This window comes from Dendrobates tinctorius, unplaced genomic scaffold, assembly GCF_039654945.1.
Source record: "Dendrobates tinctorius isolate UK_male_01 unplaced genomic scaffold, ASM3965494v1 ptg000103l, whole genome shotgun sequence".
Lineage (NCBI taxonomy): Eukaryota > Metazoa > Chordata > Amphibia > Anura > Dendrobatidae > Dendrobates > Dendrobates tinctorius.
In genome coordinates, this window is record NW_027361771.1 from 33146051 (window position 1) to 33166207 (window position 20157).

A 20157-nucleotide genomic window follows, 5' to 3' on the forward strand; every position below is an offset into this window, starting at 1 on the left:
AGAATTCCAAGCGGCAGAAGTTCACCAACCGCCATACTGGGACACCCAAGTGATGGGTGTCTCGCACACACACACTGTATATGCCATAAGCAGCCTCTTGCATGGTACTACCAGTGGAACACCATCGCGAACACGCCGCCGGGATCAGCCGAATGATTCAGTGACCGCCGCCATCTTTGTACAAGAGGAGTGCATGTGCAGTTTTAATGTGACTGCTGCTATCTGTCTGCACAAAGATGGCGGCGGTCTGATTTACTGTGCCTGCACAAACTCCGCGCAGGCACAGTGAATCATTTGGCTGTTCCCGGCGGCAGATGTGCGACATGTCTACAGGCAGAGAAAGCCGGTCGCATTAAAGGGGTTTTCCCACGAACGAAAGTTCATTTTAAAAATGTTCTGTGTCTGACCGTGTACGGAGCATACCACATCTCCTGGGCAGGGGAGGAAGCAAAAGACAATACTGACATTACAGCAGGGGATCGCAGAGGATTCATTTTGTGAGGTAAAATATTTCACTGACTGTTTTTAAACAAACATGCATCCTCTGCGATTGCCCTTATTCAGTCTGCCCTCTATGAATCTAAGCTCCGAGCTGCAGAGCATTTTCCGTCTCTCTCTATTGTGTGTGTGTGTGTGTGTATATATATATATATATATATATATATATATATATATATATATATATATATATATATATATATATATATATATATATATATATATATATATATATATAATATATATATATATATACAGTAGAGACCAAAAGTTTGGACACACCTTCTCATTCAAAGAGTTTTCTTTATTTTCATGACTATGAAAATTGTAGATTCACGCTGAAGGCATCAAAACTATGAATTAACACATGTGGAATTATATAATTAACAAAAAAGTGTGAAACAACTGAAAATATGTCTTATATTCTAGGTTCTTCAAAGTAGCCACCTATTGCTTTGATTACTGCTTTGCACACTCTTGGCATTCTCTTGATGAGCTTCAAGAACCTAGAATATAGGACATATTTTCAGTTGTTTCACACTTTTTTGTTAATTATATAATTCCACACGTGTTAATTCATAGATTTGATGCCTTCAAAGTGAATCTACAATTTTCATAGTCATGAAAATAAAGAAAACTCTTTGAATGAGAAGGTGTGTCCAAACTTTTGGTCTCTACTGTATATATATATATATATTATATATATATATATATATATATATATATATATATATATATATATATAATATATATATATATATACAGTAGAGACCAAAAGTTTGGACACACCTTCTCATTCAAAGAGTTTTCTTTATTTTCATGACTATGAAAATTGTAGATTCACGCTGAAGGCATCAAAACTATGAATTAACACATGTGGAATTATATAATTAACAAAAAAGTGTGAAACAACTGAAAATATGTCTTATATTCTAGGTTCTTCAAAGTAGCCACCTATTGCTTTGATTACTGCTTTGCACACTCTTGGCATTCTCTTGATGAGCTTCAAGAACCTAGAATATAGGACATATTTTCAGTTGTTTCACACTTTTTTGTTAATTATATAATTCCACACGTGTTAATTCATAGATTTGATGCCTTCAAAGTGAATCTACAATTTTCATAGTCATGAAAATAAAGAAAACTCTTCGAATGAGGTGTGTCCAAACTTTTGGTTTGTACTGTACAGTATATATATATATATATATATATATATATATATATATATATATATATATATATATATTAGCTGAAGAGCCCGGCGCTGCCCGGGCATAGTAACTAACTGTGGTTAGTTATAACAAATTATAATTATCCTCCATCCCATAGTCCCGTTCCCATATACCAATCATACATATCCACCATCCCATAGGCCCGTGCCCATATACCCATCATACATATCCTCCATCCCATAGTCGAGTGCCCATATACCCATCACACATCCTTCATCTCATAGTCCCATGCCCATATACCCATCATACATATCCTCCATCCCATATACCCATCATACATATTCTCCATCCCATAGTCCCATGCCCATATACCCAAATACTATTCTATGGGGGTCAGATTCCTTGTAGCATACCTCCCAACTTTTGAAGAAGGCAAAGAGGGACAAAGGCTGCAGAGTCCCGAACGATTACCTCCTCCTGAGGTGACATGCTATAAGCTGACCGCCGAAAATGAGGTCAGCAGTCATTTCCAGCGGTCAACTTACAGCACGTCACTTAGGGTGGAAAGTGATGTGCGGCGCAGAGCACAGTCAGTGGCATAGCAACTGTTTGTGGCGCCCCTTTGGTCGTTGATAATCCGGAAGCATCCGAAGAGCCCAAACTACACTCAAAGATCTAATTTTTAGTCTGCTACTAACTCTGCTGTTATTATTTCTAAATTTCTTGCAGTTCTCTATATATATATATATGTATGTATTAGCTTGATGACCCTACTGAACCTCCACCACTGCCCTGCCGAGAGCCACACCATAAAACAGTGTAAGGAGACCCACGTGTCCTCCCCTGCACAGACCCACAGTACACCCCCTACAGAGCCCTCATGTTCTCCCCTTGCACAGCCCCTCCATGTCCTCTCCTGCACAGCCCCCCATGTCCTCCCCTACACAGCCTCCCCATGTACCCCCCAGCACAGCCCCCCATGTCCTCCCCTACACAGCCTCCCCATGTACCCCCCCGCACAGCCCCCCCATGTCCCTCCTACAGAGCCCCCATGTTCTCCCATACATAGCTCCGGATGTCCTCACCTGCACAGCCCCCCGATGTCCTCCCCCTACAGAGCCCCCTATGTCCTCCTGTGCACAGCCCCCCATGTCCTCCCCTACAGAGCCCCCCTTGTCCTCCCCTACAGAGCCCCGAGTGTCCTCTCCCTACAGAGCCCCCCCATGTCCTCTCCCTACAGAACCCCCCATGTCCTCCCCTGCACAGCCCCCCATGTCCTCCCCCTACAGAGCCCCCCCGTGTCCTCCCCTGCACAGCATCGCCGTGGCCACCTATCTGCACAGCCCCCCAATTCCCAGTATCCCTCCTCCCGCCCTCACCTGCCGGTTGCCGGCTCCGTTCAGCAGCGGCGTGCTCTCCCCGGCCTCCTCCAGCTGCTCCCGGCCGGACCACGACACCCTGTTGGCCACATGCTCCGTGCTGTGCGGCCGCTCCGCTCTCTGTTTGAGCATGTGACAGCCGGAGCCTCGGCAGATCCCACGGTCATGTGACTGCCAATCTACAGCGCTGCAGCGGGGTCATACCAGGAACGCGTGCCCGAGGCATGACGGGTAATGTAGTCATATAGTGTTACCTTAACAACACGGCTGCTGGGGCCTTTCCTAAAAGCAGCTGAGGAACTGTCATGCTGCTGCGCTGCCCCCACACACGTGCCGCCTGGGGCGGACCGCCCCCCCCACGCTACGCCACTGAGCACAGTGCTGTATTTTGCAGGCATACACCGGCCACCGCAATTGCGGGATAGATAGCTTCCCGGCCGGGACGGCGGGATATGGCCCTGAAATCGGGACTGTCCCGCGGGAATCGGGAGGGTTGGGACCTATGCTTGTAGGAATGCTCGGACCTGACACCCATAATGTGGTGGTGCACCATCTTGATTGAAACACTCAGGGAACGTGCCATGTTCAGCGCATAAAGAGGGCAACACATCGTCATGTAGCAATTTTAGATATCCCACAAGGTCTGCTATCTCAGCCTTCTTCTCTGCTCGCTTTCTCAAACTGAACATGGACAAAATAGAATTCATCATCTTTCCCCCATCTCACTCTACCCCTCCACCAGACCTATCCATCAATGTCAACGGCTGCTCTCTTTCCCCAGTCCCGTACGCTCGGTGCCTTGGGGTGATCCTCAACTCTGCGCTCTCTTTCAAACCACATATCCAAGCCCTCACCTCCTCCCGCCGCCTCAAACTCAAAAATATTTCCCGGATCCGCTCATTCCTCAACCATGAAACCACAAAAACACTAGTGCATGCTCTTATCATCTCCCGCCTCGACTACTGCAACCTCCTACTCTCTGGCCTCCCCTCTAGCACTCTGGCTCCACTCCAGTCCATCCTACACTCTGCTGCCCGACTAATCCACCTGTCTCCCCGCTATTCCCCAGCCTCCCCCCTATGCCAGGCCCTTCACTGGCTTCCTATCACCCAGAGGCTCCAATTCAAAACCCTAACCATGACATACAAAGCCATCCACAACCTGTCTCCTCCATACATCTGTGACATGGTCTCTAGGTACCTACCCGCACGCAACCTTCGATCATTTCAAGATGTCCTTCTCTACTCCCCCCTTATCTCTTCTTCCCACAACCGCATAAAAGACTTCTCCCGTGCTTCCCCCATACACTGGAACTCCCTGCCGCAACACATCAGACTCTCACCATCAACGGAAACCTTCAAGAAGAACCTGAAGACCCACCTGCTCCTACAAGCCTACAGCCTGCAATGATCCTCGGTCTACTGAACCACAGCATGACCTGCTCTACCCTCTCCTACTGTATCCTCACCCATCCCTGTAGACTGTGAGCCCTCGCGGGTAGGGTCCCCTCTCCTTAAGTACTTGTGTGTCCCTTGTCTTACACATGTTTACTATACTTGTCTATATTTCCCCTTTTCACATGTAAAGCGCCATGGAATAAATGGTGCTATATAAATGCATAATAATAATAATATCCCGTGGCATTGAGGTTTCCATTGATGAAGAATGGCCCCACTATCTTTATACCCCATATAACACACCATACCATCAATTATGGATGTCAGGTTCGAGCATTCCTACATGAACAGTTTCCTGGAAAGTGGATTGGTCGTCGTGGGCCAGTTGAATGGCCACCAAGGTCTCCCAATCTGACCCTCTTAGACTTTTATCTTTGGGGTCATCTGAAGGCAATTGTCTATGCTGTGAAGATACGAGATGTGCAGCATCTGAAACAACGGATACTGTAAGCTTGTGCTAGCATTTCTTCTGCGGGGTTGGTATCAGTGTGTCAAGAGTGGGAGAAGAGGGTGTCATTGACAATCCAACACAATGGGCAGCACTTTGAACACATTTTATAAGTGGTCATAAACTTGTAAATAACTCATGAAAGAATAAAGTTACCTTAAAACCAAGCACACCATTGTTTTTCATGTGAAATTCCCAATAAGTTTGGTGTGTTACATGACCCTCTTCTCGTTGAAAAAAATAAAGTTGGATCCAAAATGGCCAACTTCAAAATGGCCACTATGGTCACCACCCATCTTGAAAAGTTTCCCCCCCTCCCATATACTGTTGTGCCGCAAACAGGAAGTTGATATCACCAACCATTCCCATTTTATTTAGGTGTATCCATATAATTGGCCCACCCTGTGTGTGTATATATATATATATATATATATATATATATATATATATATATATATATAATAGAGAGAGAGTGTTTCTTATTTGTATTCAGGAGATGAGAACCTCTGGACGATTCCTTGTATCAGTCTCCATACTGTGCTGTGTTTTGCTCTCACTCTATCTTCATAATCACATCATAATAGGATGCAGGAAAAGAACTATCTGGAGAGGAACTATACACATATTAGCAATCTTTAAGGCTGCTTTCACACTCAGCGTTTTTTACTTTAAAGTTAGTTTTATTCACCAAAAACACTACAAAAATGCAGTGAAAAACACTCTTGCGATTTTTTTATTTTTTATTTTTTGGGGGGGGAGCGTTCTTGGACTTTCTCATTGCGCTTTCTATGGGTGAAAAAGCTGCAAAAATGCTGAATCCTGTAGATTTCAAAGACTTTGAATTTCCCAAACTCAGTAAGAAAAAAAACAAGCATGCACCTGAGATTTCAGAAATCTCAAAGCTTTTAATGGTACTGCAAAATGCTGAAATGACTGAATACCTGCAGCCGCCCAGCACCTTTCTCAGCCGCAGGCATTCAGCACACTGACAGCAGAGCTGCAGACACACAGGTGAAGGGGTTTTAGGAAGTCGCACTGTTCACCTTGCACGTGGTGGTGGTTATAGCTGTTAATGGTAGACAGTGGGGTGGGTGTAGTCAATAAGAGCAGTCAGTGTGGAAGTCCTATATCATAGGAGGCTTATTTAGGTCATAATATCGACAGATATTTTTATGCAGAGGACATTTTAATAATACTCTTTTTTTTTTTCTGTTAATGGCACCTTGTGGGGAAGGGCTGCAGAAGACTAGAGAAAAGGGAAGTCTGGAGAGAAGAGCTGTGGATGTGAAAAGTCACCATCTCATTTAGACAAGATGGAGACGAAAAGAAAGAAACTCATGTCATATATAAGTTACCTTATTTAATGTTTACTTGTTGATATTGGTTGATATTGACTATGGATTCCTGAGTTTCGTGTATGGTCCGCAGCCTGATAACAGCTCCCAGCATCTCCATACCATTGTTAAAGACATTCTGGGAGTTGCAGTTTCATGAGACACAAGTACAAGGGCCTGATTGGCATTACAATCGATTGCTGTACTAAGCTTGGTGACCTTAATGTACGGATGGTGTTTCTGGTGATAGATTCATAAGTATATGGTTCTGGTGGCATATACCGTACATGTACAGATTATGGTACTAGTGTTGTCTTTACTTACTGACTGGTTTTCATGATGTATTAATGCACTGATTGACATTCTGGTGATGCATTAATGTACTGTTGGTAGTTCTGGTAATGCATGTATCTTCTTATAGTGGCTCTGTTGCCATATTCATGTACTGCTGGTTGTTCTGGTGCTGTATTCATATTCTGGTGGCCTATTAATTTACTGATGATGGTTCTAGTGCCGTGTTTATGTATTATTGATGGATCTGGTGTTCTCTTTATCTACTGATGATGATTGTTGAGCCTCACTCCTAAAGTACATCACTTTTTCTTAACTTTTGCTGATATTTTTTGGTGAAAAAGTAACAATTCTAGAGGAAATGGTTGACAGAGCTTGTTACCTGATCCATCGGAGGGGGAGGAGAAGAGTTAGGGGTTCTGTTACCTTAGTCTCTGACCCATTTTATTACTTGGGGGATGAGAATTCATCGGAGGAGCGAGCGCTATCAGTTTCATCTGCCTATGGCACCAAAATGCCTTGTCCCAGTCTTGCTGTTCTCACTTCTTTTCCATTCTTATGGTCTTATGTAACAAAACGTAAAAAAATGTAAATCACGTTAGGATTATATTTTTGCGATTTTCTGTCTCATAAGTCGACTACAGCCATATATGTCACAGAAAACCCCACAAATGGTCTCCCTCATCATATAAACAGGGAGTTGAGTGAGTCACTGAGCGGTCAATCGCAGCACATTGGCAAAGATAAGAAGTAATCAATTCATCAGCTGTCAGATTAACTCGAAGTGTCACATCATGTGCAGGAGGTATTGGAGATGATAAGAGGAGTAATATTCTGAGAGATTGCTTTTCATACTTTCCGTAGAACGCAATATCTTCTAGGGAAACAGTATTTCCAATATGTTCTCATTTGACAGAATCAGTTATGCGGATTCTCCTGTCACTTCTATGTAGCTGGGGAGTTGAGACCTGCATTTGCACCATCTGTCACTATGGAAATCAGTTTTTTTGGGTCAATTGTCACACCGTAATCAGAACTACTGAATCTTTATCACTTACTACCCAGTCAAATTATATCTGTCACTTGGCAGAACATCTCTATATTATTCGCCCCAGGCTCCTTGTAGATACGGACTGATCAGAGAGCTGTCATGGGCTTAATATGAGAATAACAACATCCCTCCACCCCCAGTCGTCTCTCACTTCGCCATCCTCCCCTCCAGGTCTGAGCTGGCATGCACACCCCTTTCCTCTATAAAAGTCTGCAACCCTATTCTCCTTTAGAACTGTTTCTTACAACAGCCCATAGCTCCACATCCTCATGATGCTGTCTCTAGGTTCCCGCTCTTCATTACGACTGACCTTGATATGCAGTGCCCTAGCTCTGCTGCTCTCCTGCCAACGCACAAATGCCTGGTACAAGCAGTCAACTGGCCCCAGCTATTATTCTGTGGGAAGGGCATCAGGGTTACTGTCTGGTATCCGCAGATCTCCAGACATTCGACGCTCAGAGCCTGAAAATGCAGGGGACAGCGCCGAGAATATGGAAGACAATTTCTTGAACAACTATAGCAACCAACGGCAAGGAGCGCTGCTAAAAAGCATGGTGAGTGTCAATTTTTTTCCCATTTCTACAATGTGATGCCAACTACCATTGTTGTTAATGAAAACAATATCATGGGTCTGGTAAGTCTTCTTTACGTAGTTCGTCTTTTTTGGCTTAGCTTTGGGTTACGAGTGAAATCTAGGCAAGTGTATGTCTATAAAATGTGGTTTCCTAAGGCTACAGGTAAATGACACAACCACGACCATCTTACTGGAAGTTCCAGAATATTTTCCTAGGAAATGTACAGGGAAACATGGGAGTTCATCATTGTGGAAAAGGAAAAGAAAGGTCCAGCTTTGCAAATTCAAGTCCAATTTATTGTTAAAAACAAGTCCAAGACAGAGCAAAAAATGGTGTGTTCACATGAGTAACAAGTAGTAGATTACGCGTTTCGAACAATAGCTTGTTCTTTCTCAAAAGTGAGAAAGAACAAGCTATTGTTCGAAACGCGTAATCTACTACTTGTTACTCATGTGAACACACCATTTTTTGCTCTGTCTTGGACTTGTTTTTAACAATAAATTGGACTTGAATTTGCAAAGCTGGACTTTTCTTTTCCTTTTCCTTGGTCATTGCGTGAAGACTGCACATGGTCCGGGCTATCCACTACACATGCCTTCAGGTGAGCTGGCTTTTTTTTTCTTTTTTCCTTTTTTGAATGTCTACAGTTCATCATTGTGCCTGGCTGATTTTGGCCACATGTTTGCATGGAAACTACTTTACTACTGCATTCAATTGAGAAGATTTATCAACCATGGGTGAAGTTGTCCGTCATAACTGATCAGTTTTAATTTTTCAGATGCCCTTTGAAAAACTGCTCCACTTTTCCCTTACACCAGTTATTCTCCCATTGTCTTGGTGAAGGTTGTTTTATTTCACTATAACCTGAGAATAATATATAGGACAATTCAAGTGAACATTATGCAAAGGGTTTTCCATAGGAAAAATCATTCCCATCCAAATTTTGCACTTAGACCAAGTATTATAACTTAGAAACAAGTTCCACCACTTTTCTAAGTACAAAAAAGCAAATCCAACCTGACTATTAAAGATTAGCGAACATGGTGGACATTACTAATGAAGCTTGAACATGGTAAGTATAAATCAAAGCATAAATTATAGCAAGGGAAGGTGATGTAAATCAGTGGTCCGCAACTTGTAGCTCCCCAGCTGTTACACAACTAAAATTTTTTTGTACTTTTACAACAAATGTGTATCAATGCTTATAGGGTGAAAAAATTGCGTGAAAAAAAATTCAGTTTGACGGTTGATGAATTATTAATCCAATTTCACCTAACTCTTTTTTTAACCCTCTTCTCTTCTTTCTCTCTTCTACAGGCTCTCTGTGTAAAAGATGTATCTCCAAACCTTCACAGCTGCGAGCTGCTCCCCGACACCTCCAGCACCTTCCAGTGCAAAGCTCAAATTTACCTGTCACTGGACAGCTCCGACTGTCTCAATCCCTGACCCCTCCACCCCAGAGACTGCCATGTACCGCTCCTATTTCTGCAGGACCCCTCCCCTAAGTTAGGGTTCAAACATTTGTGTAGATTTGTACTTGATTCTGTATCTGCTGCATTAGAACATATTGGTTCAACTAATAAACAGATGACTTGCCTTCTTGTGTCTGTGTGTGTCATTGAGTGTATTCAAAAAATAAAGATTTAACGGTGTATATGAGGGTACGTCAAGAATTGTGATGTGCCCCATGTGGGGTACAGCTGGGTGGGAATGAGTACTTACATGATTTGTCTTTATTCTTCACTCAAAAATGAATAATCCATGATCATGAACCAACTGGCATAGCCACCGAAGAGCATGGCTGAGATGAAGCCATAATGGGCAAGAGCCTGCAATAAAGATATATATGAGAGAGTGAGAAATATGAAACAAAAAACATAATTCACCAATCCATGACCTCATTCATTGACTGATATATTGGGCAACGTTGAGTCCCGGTCTCAGAGATTGGATTTGACAGGTCTAGTCGGTTAGTAATGTAAATCGCCTTGGGTCTCCAGCTGCCGGAATTTACATACAAATAATACTCTCCTCTTGTGAGAGGTTTATTCACATTTTATATATTTTCTTGTGATCAGATTCATTTCAGCACTAATCTAATTGCTCTTATAAGCTCTGCAGTCCAAATAATGCAGAAACAATATTCTGTTCCCAGTCGTCTCCTACTGATGGATATGTCCTCATAAAGAAACACCTGCCAAGGACTCTATGCCAACCACCCTCCAGAGGCAGCAATCACGGGAACGTATTCCAGTAAATAAATGGGCATCCAGCAATGTATGGGCTCGCAGGAGCGATGATTGCAGATTTAGTACTTTGTTAAGACAATGATATAGAACTGCCCCCCCACCACACGTTCACATTTCAGGGTGACATTATCTGCCAGTCCCTGGCACAGTGATTAACAAGCAGGTAACGAGGGTCACAGTGCATCTAATGTGCCGCTCTAATCATTAATTCCGAAGCAATTTTCCACTTTCTGAGTGAAATAACACAGAATTAATCTGTGCACAAGGGTATCACCTTGACTGGAAGGGACGGAGGAGGATGAAAGTCCTCAGACATCCGTGCGCATTTTCTCCACTTTAACATTATGCGGGGGCATGTGAGCATTGCTCGAAGAGGGGGGTTCCATTTTTATGGATCTAAACCTCAATTAAGAAAAAGTTCTAGAACTTTCTAATATACAACATATTTTCTGTTTCATTTCCTTAGCATCTCAAGACTATGTTTGCTGTCAGTGGATAAAACTTTTCTTGCTATCTTCCAGAGGCTGGAAATCTGCAAACAGCTTATTCCACATAGGGACAGAAAATATACTAAGTTACTGCACCAGTGTTGAAGAACATTGAAATTGGGAGGTGCAATCAGTCTGTGAATAATAATCCAAAGATTCAAGTGAAGGTGCTGAACCCGTATAGTGTGACTGTGAATTAATTGATCTGTGGCATACAGTAGTGTCCTAAATTGTGAATAAACAAAAATCCTGAAACTTCGGCTTGGTTGTCACAGACAGAGAAACCTGTATTTGTTTCTTATTTTTTAAATACAAATCACAAATCTCCAGAATACAGAAATTTATAATGATCTGTCTACCTCACAAAGAGCGTGTGTTGTTAAACATGTCATTTTTTTCCTGCACACTTCTTTGATATAATAGTGCAATATTGTAACTCTACCTTTCATTTGAATATAACCAGTAGTCTGCTTCCTCCAGGTGCGTGTCCCCGGAAGAAGCAGGAGCAAAACGCGCGTTGGGGTTGAGGGACATGGGGATGGTCTCTGTCTCTGGTCACAGCTAAAATTATTTTTACAGGTAAAACCTAGAGGACTGCCTTGAGTAATAAATAAATACAGAAAATTTTACACTTATTTTTTAAAAAGTGATAATTATTGTGTGTTCCTTGCTCGACTAAGCTTTTGCACAGCGGACATTTGCCGACTGCATGCCTGACCAGCAGACCACTATCCACTTCCTGCCGAGGCAACAGCAGTACCTATTGTAGTATATTTGACATGATGGACCAGTTGTTTTATCTGAACAGCTAGGTTCATTCCTACGTGCATTGGGCTCTTTCGCAGCACATGTCCTGAGCTCCAATCCCATGAACAACTGGTCTAGCAGACTGGACCAATGGAAAATGACACAGTTTGCTATGGGTGTACTGTCATCTCCAACTTCCAGTGTATAACAGGAGCACAGCAGTAGCTTAGGTCACACCCACGTCGACCAGGTTATCTGGTATTATTATTATTATTTATTGTTATAGCGCCATTTATTCCATGGCGCTTTACATGTAAGGAGGGGTATACATAATAAAAACAAGTACAATAATCTTAAACAATACAAGTCATAACTGGTACAGGAGGAGAGAGGACTCTGCCCGCGAGGGCTCACAATCTATAAGGGATGGGTGGTAATACAGTAGGCGAGGGTAGAGCTGGTCGTGCAGCAGTTTGGTCGATCGGTGGTTACTGCAGGTTATAGGCTTGTCGGAAGAGGTGGGTCTTCAGGCTCTTTTTGAAGGTTTCGATGGTAGGTGAGAGTCTGATATGTTGTGGTAGAGAGTTCCAGAGTAGGGGTGATGCGCGAGAGAAATCTTGTATGCGATTGTGGGAAGAGGAGATAAGAGGGGAGTAGAGAAGGAGATCTTGTGAGGATTGGAGGTTGCGTGCGGGAAAGTACCGTGAGACGAGGTCACAGATGTATGGAGGAGACAGGTTGTGGATGGCTTTGTATGTCATGGTTAGGGTTTTGTAATGGAGTCTCTGGGCAATTGGGAGCCAGTGAAGGGATTGACAGAGGGGAGAAGCTGGGGAATAGCGGGGGGACAGGTGGATTAGTCGGGCAGCAGAGTATAGAATAGATTGGAGGGGTGCGAGAGTGTTCGAGGGGAGGCCACAGAGCAGGAGGTTGCAGTAGTCAAGGCGAGAGATGATGAGGGCATGGACTAGGGTTTTTGCAGATTCTTGGGTGAGGAATGAACGGATTCGTGAAATATTTTTGAGTTGAAGTCGGCAGGAAGTGGAAAGGGCTTGGATATGTGGTTTGAAGGAGAGATCAGCGTCAAGGATTACTCTGAGGCAGCGAGCTTGTGGGACTGGGGAGAGTGGGCAGTCATTTACTGTAATTGATAGGTTCGTAGGGGGGGTCACGTGAGATGGGGGAAAGATGATAAATTCTGTTTTGTCCATATTGAGTTTCAGAAATCTAGCGGAGAAGAAGGATGAAATAGTGGACAGACATTGAGGGATTCTGGTTAGTAGGGAGGTGATATCTGGTCCAGAGATGTAGATCTGTGTGTCATCAGCGTAGAGATGATACTGAAAACCATGAGATTCTATGAGCTGTCCCAGGCCAAAGGTGTAAATAGAGAACAGCAGGGGCCCAAGGACTGAACCTTGTGGGACTCCGACAGATAGGGGGCGAGGTGAGGAGGTGGTGTGTGAGTGGGAGACGCTGAATGTCCGGTCTGTTAGGTATGATGAGATCCAGGATAGGGCCAAGTCTGTGATGCCGAGGGATGAGAGGGTCTGGTATATATGTTTGCCATCTTGGTATATATGGGCAGCACGGTGGCTCAGTGGCTAGCACTGCAGCGCTGGAGTCCTGGGTTCGAATCCCACCAAGGACAACATCTGCAAGGAGTTTGTATGCTCTCCCCGTGTTTGTGTCGGTTTCCTCCGGGTACTCCGTTTTCCTCCCACATTCCAAAGACGTACTGATGGGAATTTAGATTGTGAGCCCCATCGGGGACAGCGATGATAATGTGTACAAACTGCAAATCGCTGTGGAATATGTTAGCGCTATATATAAAAATAAAGCTTATTATTATATGTCCCTTATCCTTGGCCGCATACAGGTACATATATCCTCCACTCTGCCACTGTTCTTTAATGCATAGAAAAAAAACCCAAAAACATTATACTCCCCTGATTTCAGCGTGCAAGTGACGGTAGCACGTGATGTCACTGCCATGCACCCGCAGTCACTTGCACGCCAACATCAGCTGCTGGTCAAAGTGTAATGTGTATTGTGATGCAATATACTTCACCACATCAACCTAATAGCAGTTGTGACCTCGCAAACCACAATTATTATGCAGGTTGCTGCACACTGTACAAATATAAACAAATAGCAGTATTTTTCATTCAAAACCAGTCCACAAAACTTGTCATTTGTTTTTAAATTAATTCAGATTATTCATGTGAAGAACCGCACCTCACAGCCCCGCCTGATGTCACTAATACGACTGTGGTCACACCGTACGATCTCCCCACTTTCACCAACGTGATGGTCTGCACCCCCTAGGGATATGTAATGTCAGCTTGGCACAAATTTTCTCAGACATAGAGTGAGAGAAGGTGGCCCACGCGACCACTGACATGGTGCAACATTAGCTCACAACCCTGACAGGTTGGGAGACCCCTTTCATTAGCAGCAGTGACACAGAGTCTTCCCAGACCGATAGGACTGCCACCAGTTCCTCACTACATACAGTTGTGGCCAAAAGTATTGACACCCCTGCAATTCTGTCAGATAATACTCGGTTTCTTCCTGAAAATGATTGCAAACACAAATTCTTTGGTATTATTATATTCATTTAATTTGTCTTAAATGAAAAAGCACAAAAGAGAATGAATTTCCGCGATCTCGGAAATGTAACCTCTTTACGGCTAGGATCTACAATAACTCTTTATGAAATGATGGTTCCAGTCCGTCTGTGATGGTTTCTTTCAAGCAGTTAAGCAGCTTGGGCTCCCAGCAGAGGTTCGTCCAGCCAGAAACATCTTGGTCCCTGCTAGACTACTAGAGATGTGAGTTTTTCCACTTGAAGCTTTTGAAGCTGGATTACCTGCTAAGCCAGGAGTCCTGTCTCAGCTTCACAATTTAATCTTGGACCAGATATCATACAGTCGATTGGCATAAAATTATTTCCCCCATATTCTTCACAATTTAACATTTTCATTACTTGATTTTTTTTTTATTTAATGACAAAATGATTGCTGCCTACAGCCGCCATTAGAAGGAGCTAATGAAGACACATTGGGGAAAGCTGTAAAAGCACATATTGGGAATGGTTTTCATGTGTTATATAGTGCATATAGGAGGCGTTACCTATTCTTGCAACCCTTCTCCCCACCGACCTCATCGATCAAGGGTGAATTGGGAGACCCCCATACATTTGATGATTGGCTGATCTCACAAAAAGCTGCAAGTTCAGATGACTTTTGTCTAATGTGTGAAGTGGCCTTCAATCTCAAAACTATAAATCTGGTAAATGCCAATCATAAGTCTGATGTTTGCGGTGGGAAACTCTGTCAGTCAGTACTCTGCTTTGGCCTACAGATAACAGAAAATTGGACAATGTTTAATTGACTTTGGTTACGTGTTTTATTGACCCTGTCGGCTGAGGATTTCACTAGACTCATAACAACAATTTGTCACACTAGTCACAGCACAGAGATCTCTGCATCCTCTCCATTGTAGGAACTAGTGATGCTGATAATTACCAGCTCAGTCAATTAGACTAATTCACATGCCCATTTACAAATTAGTTATTTGCCAGGGTCATTTATTTATTTTTTTTATTAAAATAAATCTGAAATTTTACTGCAGCTCTGTGAAAATATATCACCCCCGCAAATCTCAATTGACACCTGAATCTCTATGTATATTCAAGTCTGAGGACTTGACTCAAAAGCAAATAGTGTCACCCCACTGGTCTTTTTTATTTTGTCTGGGATCCCTATAAATGACAGTTATTTGAGGAAGTAATGCACAGAGCAATCAGTATATCAATAACGACAGCACTTAATAACTGTGGCTAAAAAAACCTACATATTTCCACTTGCACATATCTCTATGCGCTTTTCTCATTTAGCTCCATATAAAGGGTTCTTACTCTAATTGTGTCCCTGATACAGTAAAGGCCCCGTTACACACAACGATATTGTGAACGATATTGTTGCAACGTCACCAGTTTGGTGACGTTGCAGCAATGTCGAAACGACATCGTTGCGTGTGACACGTAGCAACGATCAACGATCAGTTGGCTCTGTTGAAGAGTATCGTGAGTAGTGTTGAGCGATACCAGCCGATACTGAAAAATATCGTATCGGAATGGCTCGGCCGATCTAAAAAAAGTATCGGGTATCGCCGATTCCGATACCGGAAGTCCCATTCAAGTCTTTGGGACTTCCGGTATCGGAATAAGAAAAACCCTTTTCTGTCCTTGTACAGCCTCTCGGGGGTGTGTACAGACCATCCGGGGGTCTGTGCCGGCCTGCCGGGGGTCTGTGCCGACTGCCCGGGGGTCTGTGCGGACTGCCGGGGGTCTGTACCGACTGCCCGGGGGTCTGTGCGGACTGCCGGGGGTCTGTACCGGCCTGCCGGGGGCTGTGCCGGCTGCCGGGGGTCTGTGCCGACTGCCCGGGGGTCTGTGCGGACTGCCGGGGGTCTGTACCGGCCTGCCGGGGGGCTGTGCCGACTGTCCGTGGGTCTGTGCCGGGCGATGCCTGCTACCATGACGGTGATTGACACATTAGCCAATGATGGGACAGTAGTAGTCCCATCATCCGGCTAATGTGTTGAATGAAAAAAAACAAAAACATACTACATACATACTACATATATACATACAACATACATACTACATACTGTATATACATACTACATACATACTACATATATACATACTACATACATACTACATATATACATACTACATACATACTACATATATACATACTACATACATACTACATTATACTACATACATACTACATATATACATACTACATACATACTACATACATACTACATATATACATACTACATACATACTACATATATACATACTACATATATACATACTACATACATACTACATATATACATACTACATACATACTACATATATACATACTACATATATACATACTACATACATTCTACATATATACATACTACATATATTCATACTACATACATACTACATTATACTACATACATACTACATATATACATACTACATACATACTACATACATACTACATATATACATACTACATACATACTACATATATACATACTACATACATACTACATATATACATACTACATATATACATACTACATACATACTACATATATTCATACTACATACATACTACATTATACTACATACATACTACATATATACATACTACATACATACTACATATATACATACTACATACATACTACATATATTCATACTACATACATACTACATTATACTACATACATACTACATATATACATACTACATACATACTACATATATACATACTACATATATTCATACTACATACATACTACATTATACTACATACATACTACATATATACATACTACATACATACTACATATATACATACTACATACATACTACATATATTCATACTACATACATACTACATTATACTACATACATACTACATATATACATACTACATACATACTACATATATACATACTACATACATACTACATATATTCATACTACATACATACTACATTATACTACATACATACTACATATATACATACTACATACATACTACATATATACATACTACATATATACATACTACATACATACTACATATATTCATACTACATACATACTACATTATACTACATACATACTACATATATACATACTACATACATACTACATACATACTACATATATACATACTACATACATACTACATGCATACATACTACATACATACTACATTCATACATACTACATACATACTACATATATACTGTACATGCTACATATATACATACTACATACATACTACATACATACATACTACATACATACTACATATATACCTACTACATACCTAGTACATACATACTACATACATACTACATATATACCTACTACATACATGCTACATACATACTACATACATACTACATATATACATACTACATACATACTACATATATACATACTACATACATACTACATATATACATACATACATACTACATATATACTACATTCATACAACATACATATATACTACATACATACAACATACATACTACATACATACAACATGCTACAGACATACAACATACATACTACATACAATACATTCATACAATACATACATACATATAGACATACAGTACAAACAACACAGAGTACATACTCACCATTACTTGTCACTTTGATCCCGAAGCCAGTGTCACCTAAGGAAAAATATGAAAATAACAAACCACCAAATACTCCCTGATCCGCAGAAATCCTCGAGTGAGTGTCCCACGCCGATCTTCCATGGAGAGCAGCAGCATCAGCTGATGCGACCGCTCTCTACGGGGCTCAGGAATCAAGTGTCGGGAGGTAGGTATCCTTCCGCACGGTATTCCTCCGTCACTGTAAAAAAAATAGTCCCTGGTCTCACTTTATGGCAAATGCTGCGTGGGAACTTTTTCACATAGCAATGCCAAAAGTGAGACTAGGGACTTTTTTTTACAGTGGCGGAGGAATACAGTGCGGAAGGATACCTACTTCCCAACACTGGATTCCTTGAGCCCCTAGAGAGCGGTGGCATCAGCTGATGCTGGTGCTCTCCACGGGAGATCGGCGTGGGACACGTGTGGATTTCTGCGGATCAGGGAGTATATGGCTTGTTTGTTATTTTCATATTTTTCCTTAGATGACACTGGCTTCGGGGAACAATGTGACAAGTATTGGTGAGTATGTACTCTGTGTTATATGTACTGTATGTCTATATGTATGTATTGCATGAATGTATTGTATGTAGTATGTAGGTATTGTATGAATGTATGTATCCAGTATGTAGTATGTATGTTGTATGTCTGTAGCATGTTGTATGTATGTAGTATGTATGTAGCATGTATGTAGTATATATGTATGTTGTATGAATGTAGTATATATGTAGCATGTATGTAGTATCTATGTATGTTGCATGAATGTAGTATATATGTAGTATGTATGTAGTATATATGTAGAATGTATGTAGTATGTATATATGCTGTATGTAGTATATATGTAGCATGTATGTAGTATGTATGTTGTATGTATGTATGTTGTATGTAGCATGTATGTTGTATGCAGTATGTATGTTATATGAATGTAGTATATATGAAGCATGTATGTAGTATGTATGTATGTTGTATGAATGTAGTATATACTGTATGTAATTTGTATGTAGTATGTATGTATGCTGTATGAATGTAGTATATATGAAGCATGTATGTAGTATGTATGTATGTTGTATGTAGTATATATGTATGTAGTATATATGTAGTATGTATATAGTATGCATGTAGTATGTATATATGGAGCATGTATGTAGTATGTATTTAGTATATATGTATGTAGTATGTATGTAGTATGTATATAGTATGTATGTAGTATGTATATATGTAGCATGTATGTAGTATGTATGTAGTATATATGTAGTATGTATGTAGTATGTATATATGTAGCATGTATGTAGCATGTATGTAGTATGTATGTTGTATGTATGTATGTATGTATGTAGTATGTATGTAGTATGTATGTATGTTGTATGAATGTAGTATATATGTAGTATGTATGTAGTATGTACTGTATATATGTAGCATGTATGTAGTATGTATGTTGTATGTATGTAGTATATATGTATGTAGTATGTATGTATGTAGTATGTATGGGGTTTTTTTTTTACATTCAACACATTAGCCGGATGATGGGACTACTACTGTCCCATCATTGGCTAATGTGTCAATCACTGTCAGTGTAGCAGGCATCGCCCGATGGGACTTGTAGTCCCATCGGACGATGCCTGCACACACACAAGACCCCTGGTAGGCCCGCACAGACCACCGGCAGCCGACACAGGCACCCGGCAGTCGGCACAGGCACCGGCACCGGGCAGACCGCGCATCATGATGACGTCATTTCAGCAGCCAATCACAGCCATGCCAATAGTTAACATGCCTAACAGGATGTGCCCACACTTCTGAGGATTACCATTGGCTGAATCAAATCGAGCAGGCTGATAGCTTTATGGGAACTTCCGATTCCGGTATCCAATACGAAAAAAGTATCGGAAGTCAGTATCGGAATTCCGATACAGCTAATATCGGCTGATACCCGATACTTGCGGTATCGGAAAGCTCAACACTAATCGTGAGTAATCCGCTGTCAACAATATGACACTTTATAATAATCTAAAGTAGTCAGTGTACAGCTTGTATAACAGTGTAAACATTTTTCCAGGAGATATTCTGGGACACGAGCCACGCCCCAATGGGCATGTCTCATGGTATTTAGTTACATAGACGCTTGTAGAGCTGAAAACAGCAGATTTTGATCCTGTATCCTGCGTCAAGATGGATATTCCCAAGGAAAGTCTATTTTAAACTGGATTTGG

At 41.6% G+C, this 20157-nt stretch overlaps 1 protein-coding gene across 1 annotated transcript; it reads left to right on the forward strand.

Annotated features, from left to right (window-relative positions):
* Positions 1–7816: 7816 nt before the first annotated feature.
* Positions 7817–9801, forward strand: NPB (neuropeptide B). The gene is made up of 2 exons (XM_073588556.1): positions 7817–8184; positions 9523–9801. The coding sequence occupies exons 1-2, from the start codon at positions 7900–7902 to the stop codon at positions 9649–9651; spliced, it is 414 nt and encodes a 137-aa protein (XP_073444657.1). The 5' UTR covers positions 7817–7899; the 3' UTR covers positions 9652–9801.
* Positions 9802–20157: the final 10356 nt, after the last annotated feature.

Bases quoted from the DNA above. Each gene is read 5' to 3' on its own strand.
- NPB (XM_073588556.1), top strand. From the start codon at position 7,900: ATGATGCTGTCTCTAGGTTCCCGCTCTTCATTACGACTGACCTTGATA. The intron at 8,185-9,522 runs GTGAGTGTCAAT...TCTCTTCTACAG, and splicing joins GAGCGCTGCTAAAAAGCATG to GCTCTCTGTGTAAAAGATGT.